Here is a 24,157-nt window from a genome sequence, read left to right as displayed (position 1 = left end):
ATGACATCCCTCAGAAGCAGACAGACTCTTATACAGTTTTGATCTTATCCTCCTCTCAAAGAAAAGAATACTAAACATTGTAGTTTCTGGTATGCAAACAACTACATGGCCAGCCTACAGCAAATGACAGACATTAAGGACTGTTTTCTACACTTGACTCTTTGCATACCTAACTACTAAATAACCTGTTCCTCTAACACTGGAGGATTTGACGGAGGCGTGGCTGCTACAGCATTAAGCTGGTGGACACAGTATTTACCAAGGATGAAAGTTTTGGCAGCATACAAAAGAGAACTGAGCACAACTGCAGGATAGAGTAGGTTAATGGGTTAACGCTCTGTTGGTCCTGAATTCTGCTTTCCAGGTGTCTAAATTTGTGATAGCTGCTTGAATTCTGTTCACCAACTCTGTAACAGGAGAGTTGTTCTCCACAACATCTCCAAAATATGGAAACTGCTTTGATATCTTTAAAAGGACATTAAAATAATGGGCTTGCAACATGCATCACCAGGAGTGGGTTGTTAAAATACTTCTGTGAACTGCAAAGTGATCCACAATAATAAAGATCACACTGAGTGAGCAAATCATCCACACAAATTAGATCACACATGCAGTTTTTCCACGTTTGGTAGAGACATACGGACTGGACAGTTTTCAGTTCATTTGTGTGTGGATATGTATAGACATTTCTTTTTTTTTTTTTTTTTGCTTCAGTCTGGATCACAGCTGCAAGGTGAAAAATGGAACCTTGCTTGACTTCTTGTGCAATTGAGAAAGTATAGCTACTTTATCTTCACCACAAGTGCCTTCTTGCAACTAGTGAACAGTTCTCGTGAATGATACTACACATCCATGTTTGCTAATACAGACTATATGCAATCCTCTGCTCACTGTAATGAAGCTTAATTGAAATGAATACATACAGCATGATTAGGCACTTATTGTTCCTTTTTTTTTTTTTTCTCGTCAGAAAATGAATATCATGTCCACAGTACTCTAAGATGCTCAAAAACTACACTTGTTTTCAGGAAGCACTACTTCCCCTACAGATTGGTGAAATGCTTACATGTGAACAGCTCACAATGGCACAGAGTAAAGATACTCCTCTGTAACAAGAACTATCAACTTCCTTCTTAGAGATCATGATAAGGGCAGCATTAAAATGTGGGGAAGCTCCCCAACTTCTCAAAAGCCAAAATCAAGCCAAAAGCCTATGATGACTAATATGTAAATACCGTATGACTATATTCATAAATATTGCAGCTAACATTGCATCTATTTCAAGGGCTTTCCCATTTCTGGAGTGGTCGATGCCTTAAGAATTTCCTCCAAAACTTTGTCCACAGAGGTTTGTTCAATTTCATAAGTGGCATCATCAACAGTGGAGGATTAAGGAGGCCACTAGAGTGTTCCCACCAGTGACCAAGAGTTTGGTTGTGAATATTAAGTAGCGTGCTTCCATCTATGCATTTCACTGAAAAAATGGCTGTCTTTAGGTCAAAAAAAACTTCTTGTAATGTAACACGGAAGATTTTACTGTCCTCTTTTATTTGCATGGAGCTGAATTTCATCTGCCTCGTCATTCCACCATTAATATTTCATCATTTGCAGCCTCTTTTGACTATCATTTGATCTCATGAAATTCCAAGTTAGCTGCCTAAGACAATGCATGATCGAGTAAAGTCACAGGAGCTTCTCTTGGGAAAAGGTGCTGAATTTCTGTACCATGTTCATCAAGCCAGCTGGTATGACATCAAATACAGAAGCCAAAAACTTCTGCAGAGGATTCATCAACAATATTGCAAAGCTAGCTTGATTCAGGGTTGAGTTTATCAAATACGGTATTTCCCTATACCTGTACTTTCAACCAGTCGATTTTCTGCTTTGGGTTTAGTTTTTGCTTTGGGTTCAGTTTCCTACAAAAAGGTACAATTTGGGGTTCAAAAGGTTCAATTTTTAAATCTGAGCTTACAGCACATAAGAAGGTGCATGCTCACAGTGTTGTTTTCTACCTCTTAGTGTCCAATACTAACATCCTGGATGTCACACTTCTATGCCAGGATTTCATCTAAAAGGTGACAGGGTTTTGCCCCAAATTGGCCTATCATGCAGGCAGTTTTAAAGATGGGGTCTTAGCAATGGCCATATCATGTTCTGTATACTTAGAAAGAAAAACCAGCTCTAGAGACCAGTTTTGCTTAAGGGGTATATACATTTCCCTAGAACTACGGACTATGACTGATGGCTATTTTCCACTGTGTGCACTAAGTTGCCAAGGGCATTAAAGTTTGTCCATAGGGTTCACTCTATGAAGAGTCATGTCTAAGATTATAGAAGTGTCTCTCATCAAGATCAGTCCTGACTGGAGCAGACACAACTAAGACATCCCATGGATCTGTCTCAACTGAAACTAACAATACAGAAACATTCCACCCATGGATAAAGACTAGCTCAGTCACAGCCAACTCACTACGCCGTTACTCATTGTCTGGCCTATGGCAAACCTTCCACTAACTAGTAGCTCTTCTTAGCTGGTCACACACAAGGTGTCCCTATTAAAGCAGAAGTGATACCATTACTGACCTCATACTGGATTTTTCTTTAATCCAGCCTCACTCAAAACAGCAGTGATCACTTCAGACTAGCCCAGAAAGTGGTGCTATTTGCCATCCTAACACAATCAACAAGAGAGGCATTTTCCTAGGAAACAAATCAAAAATACTCCAAACACTAATTTTATCCCCTAAAACTATATTGTGATAATACTGTTGTTCAAAATAGCAGTATTAGACCTAACAAAGAATTAATTTTCACTGAAACAAACAAAAACAAAGAGAATATTGGCCACATAATTATAGCAAATTTCACATTAAACTGTTACTCCTGTGTAATCTTACTCATTTCAGCAAGATACTAGAAGCATAATGCAGAGCAGTATTTGACCATATTCCATTACATTCTAAAAAACTTATTGAAACAATCAGACAATAAGCACTATTACTTCCAAGAGAACAGGAAAACACCAGATGCCAACATGTAGGAGAGCAAGATATTATTATTACTATTATTATTATATCTGAACAAATCAATAAATACTATATTGTATTAAAATACTTATGCTAAAAACTTATTATTACCTGCTGGTCTGTTTGTGAAATCTGAAAGTTTAGGGCCAGTGTTATCTAAGTTTATTCCTTGATCTCCAGACAACGATGACTGATCAGTCTCCTCCAAGCCAGCTGGACGGGTCTCTGAAGAACTGAAGGAAAAATATTTTTAATTAAACAGCACTTCCAAAGCCAGTGCCAAAATCTGTTTAGAATGTGCTTAAATTATTTACCACTGAATAATAAATCATTTTCAGCACTTTTTCTTTGTACCTCTCAAAGTACTTCACTGAGATGTGGAAGTATCACTATCTCCATTTCAAAGATAGGCAAAAGACACAGGTAAGTTAACGTAAGAGACATGCTGAACATCATATATATATAATGTATCAGTGGCAGAGGAAAATGGAACCCAGAGCCCTACATGTCCACCTGAATGCCTTAATATATTAGATCCAAGGAAGGCAATATAAAACCTTAAAAGCTCTGTTGATCTAGAATCTTATTTTTGTTTGCCTTGCTTTACTCTTGAATCCAAGTTTGGTACCCGAGATGAATGCTAATGTCTATTTCAAAGACCATGCTACATTAGTTTTATTTGAAACATCATCTTTTTAACAATGACAGCTGGGACATGCCTGCATATATAACTGGTAGAAGGATGCAGTTATATTGCAATGGGCCAGCACTGTAATTTTAAGTACTGTACTCATAAGAGAATGGTTCAATATATCAAAGTTTTTCAACAACATAGAAACTGGTCTATACCCATAACAGAAGTTGAGCACACACAAACTGTTTTAAAAATGACACAGCCTGGTCTAAGATTTGCTCCCCCAACCAAAGGGTGAATGTGTGTTCTGTTTGCTACCAATCTAAACTCCACTGCTTACAAAAACCATACAACTTGGACTGATTCCACCTCAGGCTTTTTGAATATCTGTACCTAGCCAAGAGGTTATCACTACAGATTCATGCAGAAGTAACAGTTACAACATAACACCTTCTATGCAGTCCTGAGCAGCTACTCCCCCTCCTCTTTTGAAGCCACTGGAAGTATTTGTTTGTGCATAACCTCTGCATGTAACATTTCTCAATGTGCCAATCCCTTCGCTACAAACGTTCAGATCTGAAACGTTCAGATCTGAAGTATAACATTTAATAGCAAAAATATTATTCTAGTTGATAAGTCCTCCCCCAGTAAAATACTTTTCCATAAGAGATGTGCTACAGTCCTTTTTTCCAAATACTGAATGAAGACATGCGAACCTAGAGGGAAAGCATGAGCAGAGCCAGCCCAAGCTACATGGAATACACATGACTCTACAGCAATAGCCCCTATTTTTTGTATGAAGCACCCCTCTTGCATTCATTTATAGCAGAAGTCCCTGATTTTCCATGCACATTGGGAGGTTGTGACTTGCTGTGTATGCCCCATCCTGAGTGTAAACAGGAGACCTTCCCCTCAGTTTCCCCTGTTAGAAGCATTCTGACCCTCTTCCCAAATGGCATAACTCTCACAATGCTCTTTTGCCCAACAGCAACAGTAGATTCCCTCAAAGCTGGGGAAGCTTTCCTACCAGGTTCTATTATAATATATGCAGCTGTTAGAGGTCTGTATAAAATAGCTCTATACAGGAGAGCTTTAGGTTTAGGAGTAAACATACCAAGCACATTTTTTACTGAATTCTGTTAATGCCTTTGATGTTTACTCTTCATATACAGGGGCATTTTCAACACCTGCTCCAAAGCACAACATTGTTTTGTAGCAACCAAGATGTAATAGTGAGGTGGTGTCTGGCACACATTTGTGCACCCTCACCTTTAATATTCTTCAGCTTATTTTTAAAAAATTGCCTGAACAAACAAGATTTGATAAAACAAGCTGGAATATTAAACTTAAAAGATACTTGAAAGATTACATAGGAGTAAAGTATTAAACTTTTTTACATTTAAACTACTTCAAGCTACTTAGGAGTATTAAACTACGTTTTACACTATTTTAAAACTACTTTTAAACAGGGCTCTTTAAACTGAAGGTCAATTTTTTGTTCTGTAGTTAAAAATACATTTCATTCTAACTTCTGTTGCTCACAGAAAAGACAAGAGCAGAAAAAAGATTTTATTTTAGATGAACAAACTATTTTTCATGACATATTTAGGCATTCTCCTACTCTGGTATGGTTTCATTTCACAAATGGACAGCTGCAATTTTGTACCACTGAATTAATGCAATTCAGCTGCAATTTCTGAAAGAAAAAGACGACATGGGAACCGCATGCATGCGTGCATGCATGCTGATCCAACTAATTGTGTTTCAGTGAAGTTTGCTGTCTACAGGAGCTGTTTTTGCAAAGGAATCTAGTTTTTGCTCTTGATGCATAAGGAACTGATCTGAAGTCAAGTTAAAAAAAGAAGATTTAAACGGAAGCAAAGCATAGAACTTCCTTAAGCAGAACCAAGAAATAGCTGGAGGATGATAAAGAGAAGGATGCCTAAAAGCAGGGTTGCTGTAGGACTAAGGTCCTACCACAGAACAGGAACATTCTACTGAGACTATACACTTAAAATACAAATGAATGGCCTGCTATTAAGCTATGCCAAATTTAGAATAAAACTGCTATCCTGTATCCAGGTAAGAGAGCAGTACTCTGTAAAAAGAATGCAAAGACATCAAAGCACTAATAGCAAAAATAAAGTATAGTAGAAAAAGCAAAATCCAAAGATAGTCCATTTTTGTATGTGCTTTTCATTTGATCTCAAAACACTTAAGGAGTTTGTGTTGCCAATAATTCTCCCAGTTTAATACCAGAAAGAGGTAGGGAGGAGGGAGCACTTAGAAAGCTGTCAGAACCTCACAGCAAACAACTCAGAACTTCATAACATACAGCATTAGAAGCTCAAAGACAGCTTTACAGAATTACAGTATATTACTGATACCATCTCAGCTCACAGTAAAACTGAATGAGAATTAATAAGCTGGCATATGAAAACAAAATACTAACTTCACCTTCTGTTAAAGTAATTTTAATCATTAACAGATTTTGTTTCCTAGAAATATGAGCCACTTTTGTTTCCCTCCATGCTATTTTGTTGTTTTTGTGGAAGGAAGGAAGCCAACTAAAGCTCCTGTAATTTTACCAAAAACTGTTTAAATTGAAGCTTTTCCCTCCATTTGCCTGGATCTATCCAGTCCTCACCATGGCTTTGGAATCATGGCAGCACTCCCCCACGCTTGTAGCACTCCAGTTGGCTGATGGAAACAGCCAATCACAGTGCAAATAAAGCATTACAGACACAGACAGACTTAGGCTTTTATAATATTAGAATTACACAGGAAAAAAAGACTGTGATTAAAAAGAGTATTAGTGAAGTTGTGAAGTACAACATCCTAAAGTAAGGAAATACCAGAAATAAGGTTGCCTGCACAACCTTAACTTGGTCTGGTTGTATGTAGGTAGTATAGTACAGACTTTAATTACATGCTTCCTGTACTTTTCTTAGAACCACAGCTGTCTTCATTATGGGGAAGAGACCTGTTCTGGAGATCAGTGAGGATTAACGAAGAAAGAAGATTCCTGTGTCTCAAACCCCAGATTTGTTTCAGTGGTTACAGAAATGGGAAGAGGCAAAATTAACAAGACTGAGAAGAGATGATCTCTTGGTTAAGGCAACTGAAAGCTCCTCAAAAGAACTGGACACTGTTCCCTTGACAGCATTCCTACCTGACACTAATCAAGACATAAATTGAAAATAAATAAGGGTCCATCATTTAGTGCCTAACTTGAAACCATGGGTTTCAAGTCTGATTTCTAGTAGTGGCAAATACCCACCTCTGCAACCAAAGTCGTGAAGAGTCATGCCTCAACTACTAAATGTCATATAATGCAAGCACCCTTGAAAATTAGCTTTTAAATATATCTTAAATTGGGAGTGCTAAATTAACTATACTTTTGAACTTGGTACCTCTATATCTTATTTACACACCTGCAAAATGGGGTAACAACATTCTCTCATCTCAGAGGAATGTTGTGCATGAAAATTCACTAATGGTTTGTGATGAACACCCACAGAATTCTTAATTTCCTTGTGGTGCTGTCTTCAGAGCAATATGTGAAAGTGTTGTTAAGTACTGGGGAGCATGCATTAAAATTGTAAGGAAAAAGTGACATGCTGAATAGATGCTCAGTAGATAAACCTTATCCATCCTGTTGCTCTCAATCAGGCCTATCCTATGGCAAAAGGTAGTAAGTGATGAATCTAATTAAAGGCTATGTCATAATACACTTACAAGGAGCTAAATCAGGGATGCACAGGCAACCCCAGCTATGATATATCCTAATTTTTGAATGCTCAACTTTGCACGTATAAAATTTCTTGGCTTTTTTTTTTTTTAAAGCAACCTGAAAAGTACCCCAAAATCTGTCCCATATTCTACTGACACCCAGACGCATCAGCAGGGCTGGAATCATAAAATTCACCACACATGCTTTTGCTGCTTAAGCTAATGGAACTAGTAGGCTGTTGTCTTCTATGTGGACCAGGAACAGGAGGGCATGGGAAAAATGGTCAGTGACTTCCAGGTATTTACCACAGACAACGAATGATGTGAATGAGAACCCTGGGTTCATTCCAGGCTGTGAAAGGGAAATCACCTATATTTCCCCCACAAGCATTAACCTTTTTGACTTGTTCTTCCAACCTAGCCAGTTTCTGTCCACTCTGTTCCCTAACTCTCCTAACCCTAGTTCCAGCCTATCGACAGTTCCTGTCTCTACACCTAAGGTTTCTTATTCTAGTCCCCACCATTGCCCTGTGAGTCCCAACCTCCCCACCTCAAGAACTCATAGTTTCCATTTCTCCTCCCATTGCCTGTGTCCAGTCCTGCCTAAGTTCTTTGTACCAATTTATCCCCATACGTTAGGAACGCCTGTGGACACATCTGTCCATCCTTCACTATACCTGCCAGACTGGACAGGTATCCTTCTGTCTCCCATCTTGGAGCTGATGTTTTTATTGTTATACTAAAATGAGTATGTTTTTGAGACTGGGGTACTAACAGAGCAGCAGCAACTACCAGCCCTGACCCCTCATCTGAAAGATATAAACATTATGCTCTTATGGTATTAACAGCTGGGAGTAACACAGATAATTAGAACAACAACAATTAAATGTGCTCTTTTTTCCCCACTAAATAGAACAGAACTCTGTTGTGATTTAAATATATTTCTTTTTAAAAAAATTACTAAGGTTCAAAATTCTGCAGTCTCTCATTCTTTCCACATGAGTGCACACATACACAGAAACATGCTGAAGTTGTTTCTGTTGAAAACAAGAATATTAAACCTACTTAGCTTGCTCTAGCTGCTGATTATTTTTCTTCTTTCTTGGTGGCTTTTTCTTTTTGGGTTTGTTTGCATTCTGATTGTTCTGTTTGTTGTTTACACCAAAATGTCCTGCAGATATATCACTTTGTAGCAAGTTTACCAACAGTGGACTTGTTAGAGTGACATCTTTATTGACAGGAAAACCAGGATTTTGTCCACAAGAAATCTGATTCCCATTTGGTGTTCCAGTAAAAGGGCTATTGAAAGGCATCCCATGTCCAGCAAAATGATTCCCTGAAGTATTATTATTTCCTTGCATTGCCTGCATATGGGAAGGCACCATATTTGGCTGCTGTACAGGAACATCAGGTAGCATCTGCGTCATGTTCACATCATTGTTTGTTGTGGTATTGGAGTCCCCGTGCTGCTGAGACATATGGGGGCCAGGTCCTGCTGCTCTTAAAACCTGTCCTTGAATTCCCATAGTCTGAGAAGGATTGCCATTCACAGGGCCTTGTTGAGTCATCATTTGCCCACTGAACTGCACTATGTTTCCTTGCATATTTGGGGTTGGTCCTCTCATCATTTGAGCTGGCCCCGTCATAACATTTGACTGGTTTTGAGTATTAAATGGCTGTTTATTTCCTTGCATCTGATTGGTCATCATCTGTTCCATCATTGAGTTCTGCTGTAGCAAGACCTGGCCTTGAGGTCCCATCATTTGATTATGTGTAGCCATCATCTGTTGGCCCTGCTGGGGAATCATTTGCTTGGGTGGGGTCATCCTTTGTGGTGAAGGACCAAGGTTTTGGTTTTGGGGTGCTACCATCATTTGGCCTTGTGGCATGAGCTGGGTTCGGGAAAGAATCATCTGGTTTTGAGGGTTCAGAGACCCTTGAGCCTGAATATTCACCATCTGTCCTTGGGAGGAAACAATTTGCTGATGCATTCCCATAAGCTGGGACTGTGGTCCTTGTTGAGGTTGCCCCTGCATGTTGCCCATATTAACTTGTGGAACTCCATTGGCACCAGCCTGCTGGTTATTTATATTTCCATGAAGTCCCATTAGATTGGTCTGCATCATGTTTGGTGGGCCATGTGATGCTTGCATCTGATTTTGATGAGGGCCAGAACCTTGACCACCTTGAAAACAAAAACAAAAAATACAAATCACACAAATAATATGACAAGTAGAAAACAAACACCAATTTAATTACTTATGTATTTTACCAGAGAACTGCAAAGTGTCAAGACATTCACATCTCTATGACACTGCGAACCATATTTTCATTGAAAGTAAAAAGGACAAGAGCCTTATCCAACCCAATAACTTGTACATCCATGGATTAATTTCAAATCCTGAGGCTAATCTAAGCCATATTTTAAAAAAGACAGAAAAAAATATATGCAACATGACATTATCAGAGCTTCCTAAACAGAGGAAGAGTCCAGATAGCAAATTTTCTTTAACTATCAATTAAAATGTTAAGAACATGTAATGAGAGATTTATTATATGATTAAAACTCCAAATTTGACATGGATTCTAAATAGAGGCTTAAAGAATGTAAACATCCATTAGAAGATTAATATTTTTACTGAAGATTAAGTGAATTATTCTCTTCACTATTTCTAGGACAAACATACAATATTCTAGATTTCTTTTGTGGGGAGGTTGCAAGACAATCCTCTTTGCAGGCAAAAGAGAATGAATGAAGTTACACTGGAACCCAAGAAAGTCATTGCTGTGAGCAACTGTAGATGAGGTGGATTGAGACTTAAGGGGACTTTCGTGCTTTTTATTTCATCCTGAAAGCTGAACACACTGCATCTACAATACTCCCACACTCAATTTGGCAGGACCAATGTAATACTGACTAGAACAGGACACTGTTATTATACGTCACTGCCTGCATTACAGGTATAAATGGCTGAATACACATATTTTAAAGGCAAGTAAACAAATGCCAAGGAATAAAAAAAGATGATGTGCTTGCCACAAACCTGTATGCTGCAAATTTTGACTTGTTTGTAGCTGAGGGGCTCCACTGTTCACAGGTGTTCCTGGTGCTGTAGAAGGCACCTGATTTTGCATAAAGTTCTGATTAGCCTGTCCTGCAGGGAATCCAGGTGGAAGGCGCTTGGGGATTCCTTAATACAAAACAGTTATTCATTAATCAAAGTCATTTTTGAGATTGGACTTCTCTGAGAGTTGAGACTCACAGAGAAATTCTTCCCATCATATTAGGAAAACAAAGCAGCAGCAGACAGGAATCAAATCAAAATCTCTGCAGTTTCCACCCACCTCTAGTTTAGAAATATCCAACACTGTAATTTAATAAACAAACAGTAAAGAGATAGCAAGTCTGACTTTATGAAGAAAAGATGTTTGTGCTGGTATGCCAGTAACAAATGGCAGAGTTCATCATTCTTATCTAGTGCAAAAAACCTGATTAAGATAGTGCTATGTCCTAAAACAATTATATTAACTGTATTTTCTAATAACTAATCATTCACGCAAATTATTCTTTTAACCAAGAACTCAAAGCTATAATGATTTTGCCTGCTCCGGTGTCTTTGTTTTCAACTGTTTTCTCTTTTACATCATGTCCTTGATCTAGTCAACACACACAGTGTGTAGAAATTTCTATTCTCTAATACTCATCATTAACTTACTGAGACAGGGATGCTTGTCCTTATCTGTAAAAGCACCACACAAACGCAATATGGCACAGCTTGTGTGTGTACAAATTTTTTGTTTTTAAACATGACATCTAAGATGAGAGTGAAAAACAGCTAAACTGACCGCTTTCTCTTTACAGCTATACATCAAAATAAGCAAAGCCTAAAAACGATTCAGAAACAGATAACTGCTAATGGGGTTTTTTCTATATCCATAGAAATATTTTAGAAAACTCTCTCTCAGTGTTCAGGCTGTGTTTATTTTATATAATGGAAAAACTAACATATATGTAAAATAAAAAAGTCTTACATGGAATAAACTTGTTTTTTCAGGTTATTAATTCTCAATTCCCCCATTTTAAAAAGTAGCCATACTTAATGAGTATAATGCAATTAGGGGCTAGATTGTGACAATACATTCCCTTGAGAGTAAGGGGCCCTCTTGTATTGGGCAGCCCATGGAAGAATCCAGGGGAGCTACTGCACGTTCTAATTTTCTTCCACTTCCCAGGACACTCCAACAAGCAAGGTCAAGTATGAGACCCAGCTGCAAATATGGAATATAACAAAATATGGCAGAACTATCAATTCCCAAGGGTTAGCAAAAACCAAAGTCCAAGTCATTCACACTTTCAGACATCAGTAAAAATGCAGTAAAGTAAAATATTAATATTAATTTGCATATATATTAATTTTAATATTGATTTTCTATATATTAAATCCAATTTAAAATTTGACCTTCGCTAAATAAGGAAACATTCCATGAAATGAAAAACTTGTGCTTACATCTGAATTACTTAAAAGTAACACAGATGGTACATTGCAAAGAGAAAGCTCCACCTACCCTGCCATGCTCACAATTTAATATGAATACAATATAGGACAGGAGGACTCTTAACAAAAGCAATAAAAGGCCAGATATTCAACAGTTAAAAAGAATGTGGCTTCACCGAAACAAACACACCTATGCTAGCTGAGAATCTACCTAATAGTGAGAGTAAACAGTACTCTAAAAATCTAAAAATAAGTTCAAGCTGCATGCCAGTTTTGCTAGGGTTTTTTCATTCTGTTTGTTTTTAGTACACATTTAGATTAATAGCATGGGGTTTATTTTAATAACTTAGCACTAAGAAAGGAGGGAAACTATTAGAGAAGATGGAGTGAAACTTATAGCTATATTGCCTGAAAAGTGAATCCCAAGAAGTAATATGAATTAAGGTAGAAACTAGACTGGAGAGTCTAGGATTACTGAGGCTCTTGCAAATTGAGAGTTTGGCATCAAAAAGGGTTGAGAATACCCTGAGAGTCAAGGACAGAAAATTGACATAGATTAGCTGGCAGAACCTGAGAGTATGAAGCAAGGGCAAAACACTTGAACAGTAGATGCAGGTTGAATCCAACCAAAAAAAAAAAAAAAAATATCAATCAATCAAATGCAAAGTGCAAGGACTAAATGGATGAGAGTCCTGGCCAGACCAGTAAGCCAGGATGAGAATGTTACCTACAGCACACTGGGGAGACTCAAGATGCACAACTTGAGAATCTGGGAAGCCAAAATAGATGTGCATCAGGCAAGGGGGAAAAAGCAACACAAAACACCCAGCATGGTTTAAAGTTTGTTTTAAAGATCTTTTCAGAAATAAAAGAAAATCTGAAAGAATTTAGCAACAGCCTGAATGTTGTGGGGAAAAGATACAGTGATTTGAAAGTAGCTTTTCAAGGAAATGTTGAAGGCATGAATGTTAGGAGATAGCTCTGCAGCAGAAAACTAAGAAAGCTTAAAAGAGAACAGGAAAGTTGAAAGCAGCAGATAGGTGGAAGTCAGTAAGGATGGAAAAAAGGCCTTTGGATCTACTCAAAACCATGTCCTTAGTAACCTTGATTAAAATAGCTTCTGAAGTAATTGAGCTGAAGCTGGACTGAGCTGACCCAAGAGGATGTCAAGAAAAGAATAAAGCAGCAGATAAAGCAAGATGATGTTGCTCAAGAGGCAAGCAAGGTCAAAAGTAGTTTTAATTTTAGAATACCGAAGTGTGGCAGATTTACAGCAGAAAGAAAAGAGCCAGATTACAAAGAAGGGGGATGACAAAGGGAGCAAGATAAAAGAGGAGGATCAACAAGTATCAATGGTCTGAAGGAGACAGCAAGGCTAAAACTCAGTATCTATGGCAGTGATGAAACAAAAGAGGACAGAGGGGTAAAGGGGGGAGAGAAGAAAAAAGTATTCTTCATCTGCTATCAGTTTTCTCTGATGAAGTATCCTGTACAATGGGAGGCATGAACAGGTCAAAGAAGGAGGACAGCAGAAAGAATAAAAATAAATAAATAAACAAACCATTTAGATTTGTGACCAGCCAAAAAATCATTGCTGTATTGTTTTCTGTGCTTACAAGTTACCTTCCAAATTAGCACTGTAACAGATGATAACATGCTATCAAGACAGTAATTCAGTAACGATATAACTATGAAGTAAAAAGCATCTTCACCATTGTGTGCATAGACAAAACAAGTTGTGAACTTATTCGACGGAGAAAGTTTTGAAAATCTATTTTAAAAAACCCAACAGTTAAAAGTTCTACCGCTCTTGCTACACCTTATTTTTTTGAGAACCTAAGTCTCAGAATTTCTTACCTCCTAAGCCAGGATGTAAACCTTGTGGACCCTGGTTTTGCTGCTGCATCACCATGAAGTTGGGGGGTACACTGCCCTGTTGCACCATTTGATTACGGCTAGGAGAACTGACAGACTGCTGAAACCCCTGGGGAAGTGTGTTACTCTGGGGAGGCCTTGGTCCCATCTGCTGCTGTGTTTGGTTAACTGTTGGAGATGATGCAGGAGATCCCTGCTGGAAGGAAGAGGGAGAAGAGGCAGGAGACTTGTTGGTCAGGTGGGGTTGCTGTAGTGGTGTGGGAACCCGTGAGGGCCCTCCCTGAAGATTTTTCATTTGAGGAGCAGTAAATTGGCCAGGATTGCTCATTTGAGGAAAGTTTGTGTGAGCCTGAGAAGCTTGCTGGCTTCCAAAAGGATATGGAGGAGGAGGATGGGAGGGAGTCTGTACTGTTGCTAAAGATGGTCTTGCTTGGAGTTGCTGCTGCATTTGTCCAGGCAATGGAGCCTTTTTCCACCCCTGGTTTACTGTCAATGTACCCATTGTTCCTTGGGTTGGAGGAGGCTGAAGTGCTCCAGAAGGCAGCTGGTTCCAGCCAGGAGGAACTGGAACCTGAGCTGCTGTAGTAAATGAAGGTCGAATAACCTGCTGGGGCTGCTGATGTGGCTGTGGGGGGCGTGGCTGAAGCTGTGACTGTTGCTGTAGTTGTTGAAAGTTGGCTGGATTCATTTGCCTGTTCACAGGAACTGACTGCATTGAATGGAGCTGAGGAGCTAAAGATCCAGAGGGATGATTTTGCTGCTGGATAGTTAGTCCAGACAACAGTGGATCCATTCCATCTATTGAAACAGCAAACAAAAGTGAAAATAAGTAATCCACTGCAGCCAAAAAAAGAACACAAAACAAGAAAGGGAAATTACTTGCTTGCATTTGCTTTCTCCGCTGAAGTTGGGGTCCAACAAAAATTCACACTTCAGTGTTCCAATTTCTCCAATGTATAGAATTAGTAGTATTCTAAAAGATGCCAGAAATTCTGGGAAACTTAAGCTGCTAGGTCATAAGCATGGTGGAGAATGTAAACACAGGATTATGGCTCCAAGCAATTGTTCCAGTGGACAAATGTAAACTTTACATGCATTTTTGGGATTAATAAAACTCCAAACTCTGAAGGGGAGTTGGAGCAAACTATCATATATGATGTGTCATAAGATAACATTTCCAGACAAGCAGTTAATATTTTCTGTAAATGCAAATGACGTTTTGTATGTTGTGTCAAAAGGATCTTAAAGGAACTTATGTAGGCAAGCAAAAATGATCATTTAACAGGAAGGCAGGCCAGCTAATCTCTCTCTGTCTCAATAGTCTTAAATTTACACAATCTGTACCAATAAAACAGGAAGACAAATCAGATCTTCAAATTCCAGTCAACTACTCTTGAAAAGTATTATTTTACAAAGAGGCATATCAATTCAAACCTCTTCTGTGGCTCCTACCAACCATGATGTTCCTGGTCATTCATTTTACAGATTCATGTAAACTTATAGACTAATAAGCTTTAGATTCAAATGCAAGTTTCTCAGCACAGAAAACTTGTTATTTTGTGAAGCATATAAAGTAACAATTCTATTAAAAAAGCCTTAAAAAAAGGGCAGACTCTTTGCAAGAGCTGCAGGTGTTCAGCACTCTCTACAATGAGGGAAGGTAGACTAATAGTTTAGGTGCCTAATTTAAACTGAAACAAAACCCCAGATGCACAAAGCCCTTATTCCAGAAATAAGGGAGACCAAAACCAGACATACCTGCATTGCAAAACAAATTATTTAAAAATAAAATAAAAAATACAGCCACTTTTGACCCCCTTGCTGGTAACCTCAGTAATGAGACTGAGAATGCACAGCACAAGCACCACTCAGAAGTGATCCCTTCAAGGCAAAGAGATTGACAGAACAGTATGTGGGTAAAATATGTTTAAGCATAACAGGAAAGACTATTAAACAATACAAGAGCATACAATAATTGAAAACACAGTCACCTAGATGTTATATTTTTTTCTTAAAATTTAAAATATTAAGAGAAACCTTTTGCAGTTATGATAAAAATTGTCTTCCACTTTAACGGCCAACTGTATGCTGAAGGAAGAAATTATTCCAAGTAATTTTACAGTAACAAATCATCAATAACACTAGTGACAGGTTGGTGCTATTACTATACATGTTTGCTACCTGACTGCGATGTAGGTCGAGGTGTCCTGGGTTGCAGCTCTGCATTAGTTCCACTTGCCATCATAGAAGAGGATACATTTCCGCTTGGGGACATCATGACAGCTGCAGGATTGTTCATTCTTATTAATCCTAAAAAAATAAAAGTTATGAATTGCCAAATCTTAACTGCAGTCTGTCACATTGTTGAACAATGCATAGCAATGCTTTACAAAGGAAAAAGTTACTAATGCCATTTAACTTTTTCAGTAATTTGTTTCTTCACATGTAACGACTCTTTACCAGCATAAGTTCAAACTGAACTTAAGGGAAAGCCAACTCCTTTTGGTTAACTTTCAGCCTGAAAGTTTACATGGCAAGAAAAATCATTAGAAAAAGAGATGCCTAGAAGAAACATTTTTCATAACTGCAGCATTTGCCAAACTACCAACAGGGGTGCAAAGTGCTGAGAACCACCCAAAAAACTGAAGCTTTAAAATGCTTCCAATAACTCATTTATCTGAGAGACTACAAAAAGGCCCACACACCAGAATTTTCAGCATTATTTTAAAATGTTAGATGAACACACATGTCTCTAGGACAGAACGTAAACAGTCATTACATTGGAAGTTGATCATGAGTTGAGTTGCTTGAAAAAAACAACTTGACTCTGGGAAAGGGCCAGAGAGCTACAAGACTGAAACAAATGGCACAAAAAGGAAGCAAGGAAGTCAAGCTTCAAAATAAATCCAATGCATGTATACAAATGCATGAAGTGTGGGGAATAAACAAAATGAGCTGGAACCCACAGCCTGTGAAAAGAACTATGATCTGATAGGCATCACCAAGACCTGCTGGGACAGGTCCTTTGACTGGAAGGTGAACATCAAGGGTTACACACTGTTTCAGAAGAAAAGGATTGGGAGAAAAGCTGATGGTGTTCCTTTGTATGTCAAAAATGCATAAACTTGTCTTCCTCCTGAACCAGGGAACAACAGCAAAGCAAAATGCAACTAGGGGATTACTCATCTTGGACCTTGTTCTGACCAAAAGGGAAGAACTGGTGGAGGATGTGAAATTGATGGGTAACTTGGGAGTTACCCAAGTGAGGCCTAACCATTGCCGAGTAAAGAGGTACTATCACCTCCCATGTCTTGCACCTAATGCTTCTATTAATGCAGACCCAAAATCTTTTGATGGGTAACTGGGGAGGAAGAGATCACAATACGATAGAAATCCAGATCCTGAGATGGGGAAAGCATGAGGTCAGCAAAATTAGGACACTAGATTTCAAAACGGTGAATTTCATTTGATTCAAGAAGCTAACAGGCATGGTGTCACAGGAGGACAGATTGAAGGATAAAGGTGCTCAGGAGGGCTGGAAGCTTCCAAGAGGTGCAGTATTGGAATGATGGAATAGAAGGACCAGAAGGGACCTGTAAGATCAGCAAGTCCGGTCCCCTGATATGGGCAGGTTATTGGGCTCAAATGAGCTCAACGAGGTACTTGTCCAGCCTCCTCTTGAACACCTCCAGGAATGGCGACTGTACCACCTCCGGCATGTTCCAGATTCTAGATACCCTTACAGAAAATAAGTTTTTCTCCCATGTCTAACCTAAAATTTTTCCTCAATTAGTTTTTGCCCGTTGATCCACGTCCTCCCAAGGGGTGCCTTTCTGAAGAGTTGCTCTTCTAGAACTTGGTGTTCACCCAACATACTTGTAGGCAGCTATCAAGTCACCTCACAGTCTTCTCTGATGCAGATTGAACAAACCCAGTTCCCAGAGTCTCTCCTCATAAGGCCCATCTTCCAGGCCCCTAACCATATGGGAGGCCCTTCTCTGTACCCTTTCGAGCTTATCTACATCCTTCCTGAAGTGCGGTGCCCAGAACTGGACACAGTACTCCAACCGTTGCCTCACCAATGCTGAATAGAGGGGGAGGAGCACCTCTCAGGATCTATTCACAACACATCGACTGATGCACGCCAGAGTTCTGTTTGCCCTGTTGGCAATTTCATCACATTGTTAGCTCACATTAACCTTCTGGTCGATTGTCACCCCCAGATCCCTTTCAGATGCAGCGTCAACCAGTGGACCACCACCCACCTTATAGTTATGGTGAAGGTTCTTTCTACAAATGAAGGACCCAGCATTTGTCCCTACTGAACTTCATCTGATTGCATTCAGCCATAGGACCAGTCAGTCAAGGTCATCCTGGATCCTTCCCTTATCTTCAGTTGTGCCTGCATTACCCCACAGCTTGGTGTCATCCGCAAACTTAATCACTGCGCTTCCCACTCCATCATCCAAATCATTGATAAAGATATTAAAGAGTACGGGCCCAAGCACTGATCCCTGGGAGACACCACTAGAGACGGCCCTCCAGGATGAGGCCATCCCATCAGTTACAACTCTCTGGGATCAGCCTCTGAGCCAGTTGCCAACCCACCTCACTATAGATTGGTCTAGGCCAGTACCTTCCAGCTTAATTGAGAGAATCTCATGAGAAACAGTATCAAAGGCTTTGCTGAAATCTACGTAAATGATGTCAACCTCGTGTCCCTTGTCCAGCTGGTTAGTTACCTGGTCATAAAAGGACACCAGGTTTGTTAAGCATGACCTACCCTTGATAAAGCTGTGCTGTTGCTTCTTAATACCCCACCAGTTGCAAGCTTGTGGTTGATGGCCTCCTTGACAATTTTTTCAAAGATTTTTACCAGAAACCAAAGTCAGACTGACTCATCTATAGTCTGCCGGGTCATCCCTCTTCCCTTCCTTAAAGATGGGTACCATGTTAGCCAGTTGTTCAGGACCACTCCTGAGTTCCACAACTGTTTGAACAGATTCTCCAGAGGCCCTGCTATGAGCTCAGCCAGTTCTTTCAGGACTCTTGGATGCAGGTCATCTGGCCCAGCAGATCTGAAAATGTCCAGATGTTCTACGAGTACCCTCACCAGTTCAGAACTGATTTCATGTGGACTGTTGTCTTCCCCATATTCCCTGGGCCTCTGGACAGGTGACTAGATCCCATCTGATTTCAGGAATACCAATGTGAAGTAAGTATTTAGGAGATCTGCCTTTTCACAGGGATCAACTGTGGGCTGCCCCCCACCCCATATTCAGTAGAGGTTCCACGGTGGAGCTTGATTTTTTCTTGCTCCCCATGTACCTATAGCAAGACTTTTTGTTGTCTTTTACTTCAGTTGCCAGCTTGATCTCCATGTGTGCCCTGGCTTTCTGTGGCTCAGACCCTGGCCATATGAGTGTACTCCTCTCTGGCTGCTGAACCATTTTTGCATTGCATATATGTTCCTTTTTTCTTTTTCAAAAGTTCCCTAATACCCCTGTTGAGCCAAGTGGGTCTCTTGGCCCCTTTCCCTCTTGCCTGTGTGGGGATGGCTTCTTTCTGAGCAGTGAGAATTGTCCCCTTAAGGAAGCACCACTGTTCCTGAACTCCTAAATCATCCAGTTGCTGGTCGCAAAGGGCCTTTCTAACTAGACTCCTGAGTTTACCAAAGTCTGCCCTTCTGAAATCTAGGACTTCTGTTCTACTGACAGAATTCCCAGCCTTTTGGTGGATGGTGAAATGAATCAGATTATGATCACTGTCGCCCAGAGTACCTCCAACCTTCAGGTCGCCTGCCATGTCCTCCCCTTTGGTCAGCATCAAGTCCAGAGTGGCTTTGCCCCTAGTCAGTCTTTCCACAGCCTGTGTCAAGAACAGGTCGTCAGTAGCAGCCAAGAAGTTGGTTGATCTGCTGGAACTGGCTGAATGGTCTTCCCAAGAGATGTCAGGGTAGTTGAAGATACCCATGACAATCAGGTCTTTAGTGCTAGCTGCTTCAGTCAGTTCCCTGGAGAATGCCCGACTGCTCTCCTCTTCTTGGTAAGGAGGTCTATAGTAGCCTCCTACCATGAAGTCCCCTTCTCGTTGGTCCCCTTGTATCTTGACCCAGAGGGTCTCAAGTGACCTCTCCCTGCAACCAAATGCGACTTGCAGAGAGGGCCACCCCTCCTCCCTTCTTCCCAACCCAATCCTTTCTATAGAGCCTATAGCCCTCAATATCCACTGCCCAATCATATGCATCATCCCACCAGGTCTCTGTCAACCCAATGAGGTCAAATTCCTTGTCTGCCAGAAGGTGTGCTAGTTCGTCCTGTTTATTGCCTATGCTTCTGGCATTCCCCTAAAGGGGGTTCACTCTTAGTCACCTCAGGTTTTCCGTTACTCTGCCAGTGTCTCAGGATGCTGGTACTCATCTGGATGTCCCCTACATGAATGCCCTCCCAGGGTCTTGGCTAAAGGATTTATGTACAGCAGTGGAATCTACCCTCACTCTCCCAGACATGCCTAGTTTAAAGCCCTCCTCACCAAGTCGGTGAATCTCGTAGAGAAGAGCTTCTTTCCTCTGCCCGTGAGGTGAATACCATCTCCTGCATGAAGACCAGTGCCATTGAACTGTATGCTAAGGTCAAGGAATCCAAAACCAACACGGTGACACCATCTCCAAAGTTTTCAGTTGATTTTCTCCAATGCACTCCTCCCTCCAACAACCAGTCTCTAACTGGGAGGATTGAGGGGAAGACCACTTGCGCTCCTAGTTCTTTAAGCTTCACCCCCATGGTCTTGCAGTTGTTCATGATTCTCCTGCAGTTGTTTCTTGCCGTGTCGTTGGTACCCATATGGACAAGGAGAATGGGGTAGGGGTCTGTAGGGCAGACCAGCTTTGAAATCCTTACCATTACATCTCAGATCCTGGCTGCTGGAAGGCAGTAGCCCTCCCGAGCAAAGGGGTCTGAATGACAAATGGCACCTACTGTTCCCCACAGCAGGGAGTCTCCCACAACAATTACCCTTCATTGCTTCCTTGGTGGGGGTGGCTGTTCCTGTCCTGTTCTCGGTGCAGAGGATGTGAATGTCTGATCCATCAATGGTGCGAGGGCTGCGTAGTTGTTGTGCGGGGCTATTGGTGGAGCAACTGATGCACGTTGAGGAAACCCAACAAAAAACTGTCCTGACATGATGGTAGCACAAAAAGAATGGCGAGACCAATGTATCTGCACAAGAAGCTTCTAAAATGCCTCACATGCAAAAGGAAAGTATAAAGGCAATGGAAGAATGGACAGGTCACCAAGGATGAACAACAGGAAATAGCAAGAACCTGCAGGGACAAAATCAGGAAGGCAAAGGTAAAAAAAACAAGCTGCACCTAGGAAAGCAGTTTAGGGACAACAAGAAGAGGTTCTATAAGTATGGTGGCCAGAAAAGAAGGACCAAGGAAGCTGCAGGTCCTCTGTTAAAAAGAACACCTAACAAAAGATACAAAGAAGGCAGAGCTACTCAACAGCTACTTTACATCAGTCTTCACAAAAAAATTAAGCTGCAGCCAGAAACCTAATATTGATTATCTGGATAAAAAAGGGGGCAAGCTGAGGGAAGAGATAACAAAAGAGATGGTCACAGAGCTTTTGTTGAATCTGAAAGAATTTAAAGTCAGCTGGCCCCGTGAGCTTCATCGCAGGGTCCTGAAGGAACTGAGAGGATCTCTTAGAGCCCCTGGCAATGAAATCACAGGAGGTGGGCCAGGTACCAGAGGACTAGAAAAGGACCAGTGTAGTGCCCCTCTTTAAAAAAGGCAAGGAGGAGGACTGGGAGAACTACAGAGCGGTTAGCCTCACCTCAATACCTGGGAAGTTGCTGAAGCATATCCTAAGGAAGACTATTTGCAAGCATCTAGAAGAGGAAAGGCTTATTGCAAGCAGCAAGCATGGATTTATGAAAAACAGATCATGTCAAACAAACCTGATCTCCTTCTTTAACAAAGTAACTACCTGGATGGATCAAGGGAATGCTGTGGATATAGTGCATCTGACTTCAGCCAGGCTTTTGACAAGGTCCCACAAGGCCTTCTCATATGTAAATTGGAGAAACGTGGGCTGGACAAAACTACTGTAAGGTGAAGAAAAAATTGACTCAATAGGCACAAGCAAAGGGTAATTATTAATGGATCCACGTCAGAATGGCAGGAGGTTTTCAAGTGGAGTCCCACAGGGGTCTGTCCTGGACCCTATGGCTGTTCAGCGTATTTATTAACAATATGGATGCTGGTGTAGAAAGCTTCTTGAACAAGTCACCTGCAGATGACAAAACTGGGAAGGATTCTGAATACACTGGAGGATGGGAGCACTATTTGGAAGGATCTCAACAGATTGGAAAGTTAGAATGAAGCTAACAGGATGAAGTGTAATGTGGACAAATGCAAGGTGCTACACCTCAGGAGGAACAATCAAAAACACAAATACAAAATGGGTGATACCTGACTGGATGTCAGCTCTATGAAAAAGGACTTTTCGCTAGATGACTGTGGCACTGATGCCTACACAGTCAGATGGGTTGCAAATTGGCTGAGGGATGGCACCCAGAGAGTGGTGGTGGACGGGGTCATATTCGACCTGGAGGGATGTGGGCAGTGGGTCCCCCAGGGCTCGGTCCTTAGGCCTGCACTGTTTAATCTCTTTATTAGCGACTTGGACGAGGGGGTGAATAGCACCCTGTTCAAATTCACTGACAACACCAAGATCTGGGGCAAGGTAGGCACACTAGAAGGGAGGGACAGGATACAGCTGGACCTGGACAGGTTACAGGGGTAGGCAAATGAGAATTGGATGGGATTCAATACTGACAAGTGCAGGGTACTGCACTTGGGCAGTAAGAACCAGCAGCATACCTATAGGTTGGTGAACTCCCTTCTCAAAAGCACAGTGGCAGAAAGAGATCCTGGAGTCATTATCGATTCCAAAATGAACATGGGCGGCCAACGTGAGGATGCAGTCAGTAAGGCCCCTCTATGCAACACTGGTCAGGCCACAGTTGAAGTACTGCATCCAGTTCTGGGCGCCGCACTTTAGGAGAGATGTGGCCAGCATTGAGAGGGTTCAGAGGAGGGCCACTCACATGATCCAGGGACAGCAGAGCAGACCCTATGAGGAGAGGCTACGGGACCTGAACCTGTTCGGCCTCCACAAGAGAAGGCTGAGAGGGGACCTGGTGGCCTTCTACAAACTTACCAGGGGGGATCAGCAGGGAATGGGAGACACCCTCTTCACCCATGCACCTCCCGGAGTAACCAGGAATAACGGCCATAAGTTGTTTGAGAAACCTTGGGGGTCTTTAAGAGGAGGCTTGACAATTACCTAGCTGGGGTCATATGAGCCCAGTATTCTCTCCTGCCCAGAGCAGGGGGTCGGACTTGATGATCTACTTAGGTCCCTTCCAACCCTACATCTATGAATCTATGACTCTGAAGTCATAGACTGACGTCTTGGTAGACCACAGACTCAATATAAGCCTGCAGTATGATGCAGCCTCATAAAAGATTTTGGGCTGCATTAATAGATGCATTAGGTGCAAGACATGGGAAGTGATAGTGTCTCTCTACTCAGCACTGGTTAGGCCTCACCTGGAGTACTGTGTGCAGTTTTAGGCTACACATTTTAAAAAGGATGTAGAGAAGATAGAGAGGGTCCAGAGGTGGGCAACAAAGATTATCAAGGGTGGGCTTGGAAGGCAGGTCAAATGAGGAGAGATTGAAGGAGCTAGCCATGTTCAGCTTGTGGAAAAGGTGCTTAAAGAGGAGACATGAACAACAATCTTCAAATAGTCGAAGGGCTGCCATAAAGAGGAGGGAAAGCACCTTTTCCCTCTTGCTGCAGAAAGGAGGATGCAGACCAGTGACTTGAAGTTGTAGCAAAGAAAGTTTAGATTGGACAGCCAGAAAAACTTCTTCACTTAGAAGAACAAGGCAGTGGAACAGACTGCCTAGGGAAGTTGTGGACTCCCTATCACTGGAGGTGTTCAAGAAGTGGTTGGACAGCCACCAGTCGAGGATGATCTAGGTGCAGCTAAGCTGATTTTCTACCATGGTGATTTCCCATGCTTCTGGGCTTGCTGGCTGCTCCTCCTCCCCACCCCAGTTTTTTCTGCTATTCGTGTCATGGTATTTTTAAGCCTCCCCAGAGGCATTGGGTGTTGGCTACAGCTAAGGGTGGGGACTTCAACTGGCATGTGCCAATTCTCCTGCCCAGAGCAAAGCTGAAGGTTCCTGGCTAGAGGGTCTTTCCCCTCTGATCAGGGTCAGACCAATTACTATATCTGGGGTCAGCAAGAAATTTTACCCCATGGTCAGATTAGTATGGACTATGGAGTTTTTTTGCCTTCGTATTTTTTTTTTGGGG

At 41.2% G+C, this 24,157-nt stretch overlaps 1 protein-coding gene across 5 annotated transcripts in view; it reads right to left on the bottom strand.

The window, feature by feature from the left end:
• NCOA6 (nuclear receptor coactivator 6) overlaps positions 1 to 24,157 on the bottom strand; it is a 107,687-nt gene that overhangs the window by 47,163 nt on the left and 36,367 nt on the right. For 3 of the 5 annotated variants that reach the window (XM_019513073.1, XM_019513069.1, XM_019513071.1), the window contains 5 exons: positions 15,945 to 16,073; positions 13,746 to 14,561; positions 10,437 to 10,583; positions 8,458 to 9,577; positions 3,138 to 3,259 (listed from right to left, as the gene is read on the bottom strand). In XM_019513073.1, coding sequence (XP_019368618.1) covers positions 3,138 to 3,259; positions 8,458 to 9,577; positions 10,437 to 10,583; positions 13,746 to 14,561; positions 15,945 to 16,073 — 2,334 coding nt within the window. Of the gene's footprint in view, positions 1 to 3,137; positions 3,260 to 8,457; positions 9,578 to 10,436; positions 10,584 to 13,745; positions 14,562 to 14,642; positions 14,770 to 15,944; positions 16,074 to 24,157 lie in introns of those variants that run through there. The other 2 variants (XM_019513070.1, XM_019513072.1) reach the window with 2 other exon arrangements.

This window comes from Gavialis gangeticus, unplaced genomic scaffold (assembly GCF_001723915.1).
Source record: "Gavialis gangeticus isolate Ggan-Ray unplaced genomic scaffold, GavGan_comp1, whole genome shotgun sequence".
Taxonomy (NCBI): Eukaryota; Metazoa; Chordata; order Crocodylia; family Gavialidae; genus Gavialis; species Gavialis gangeticus.
This window is presented reverse-complemented; position numbering and strand designations above follow the sequence as displayed.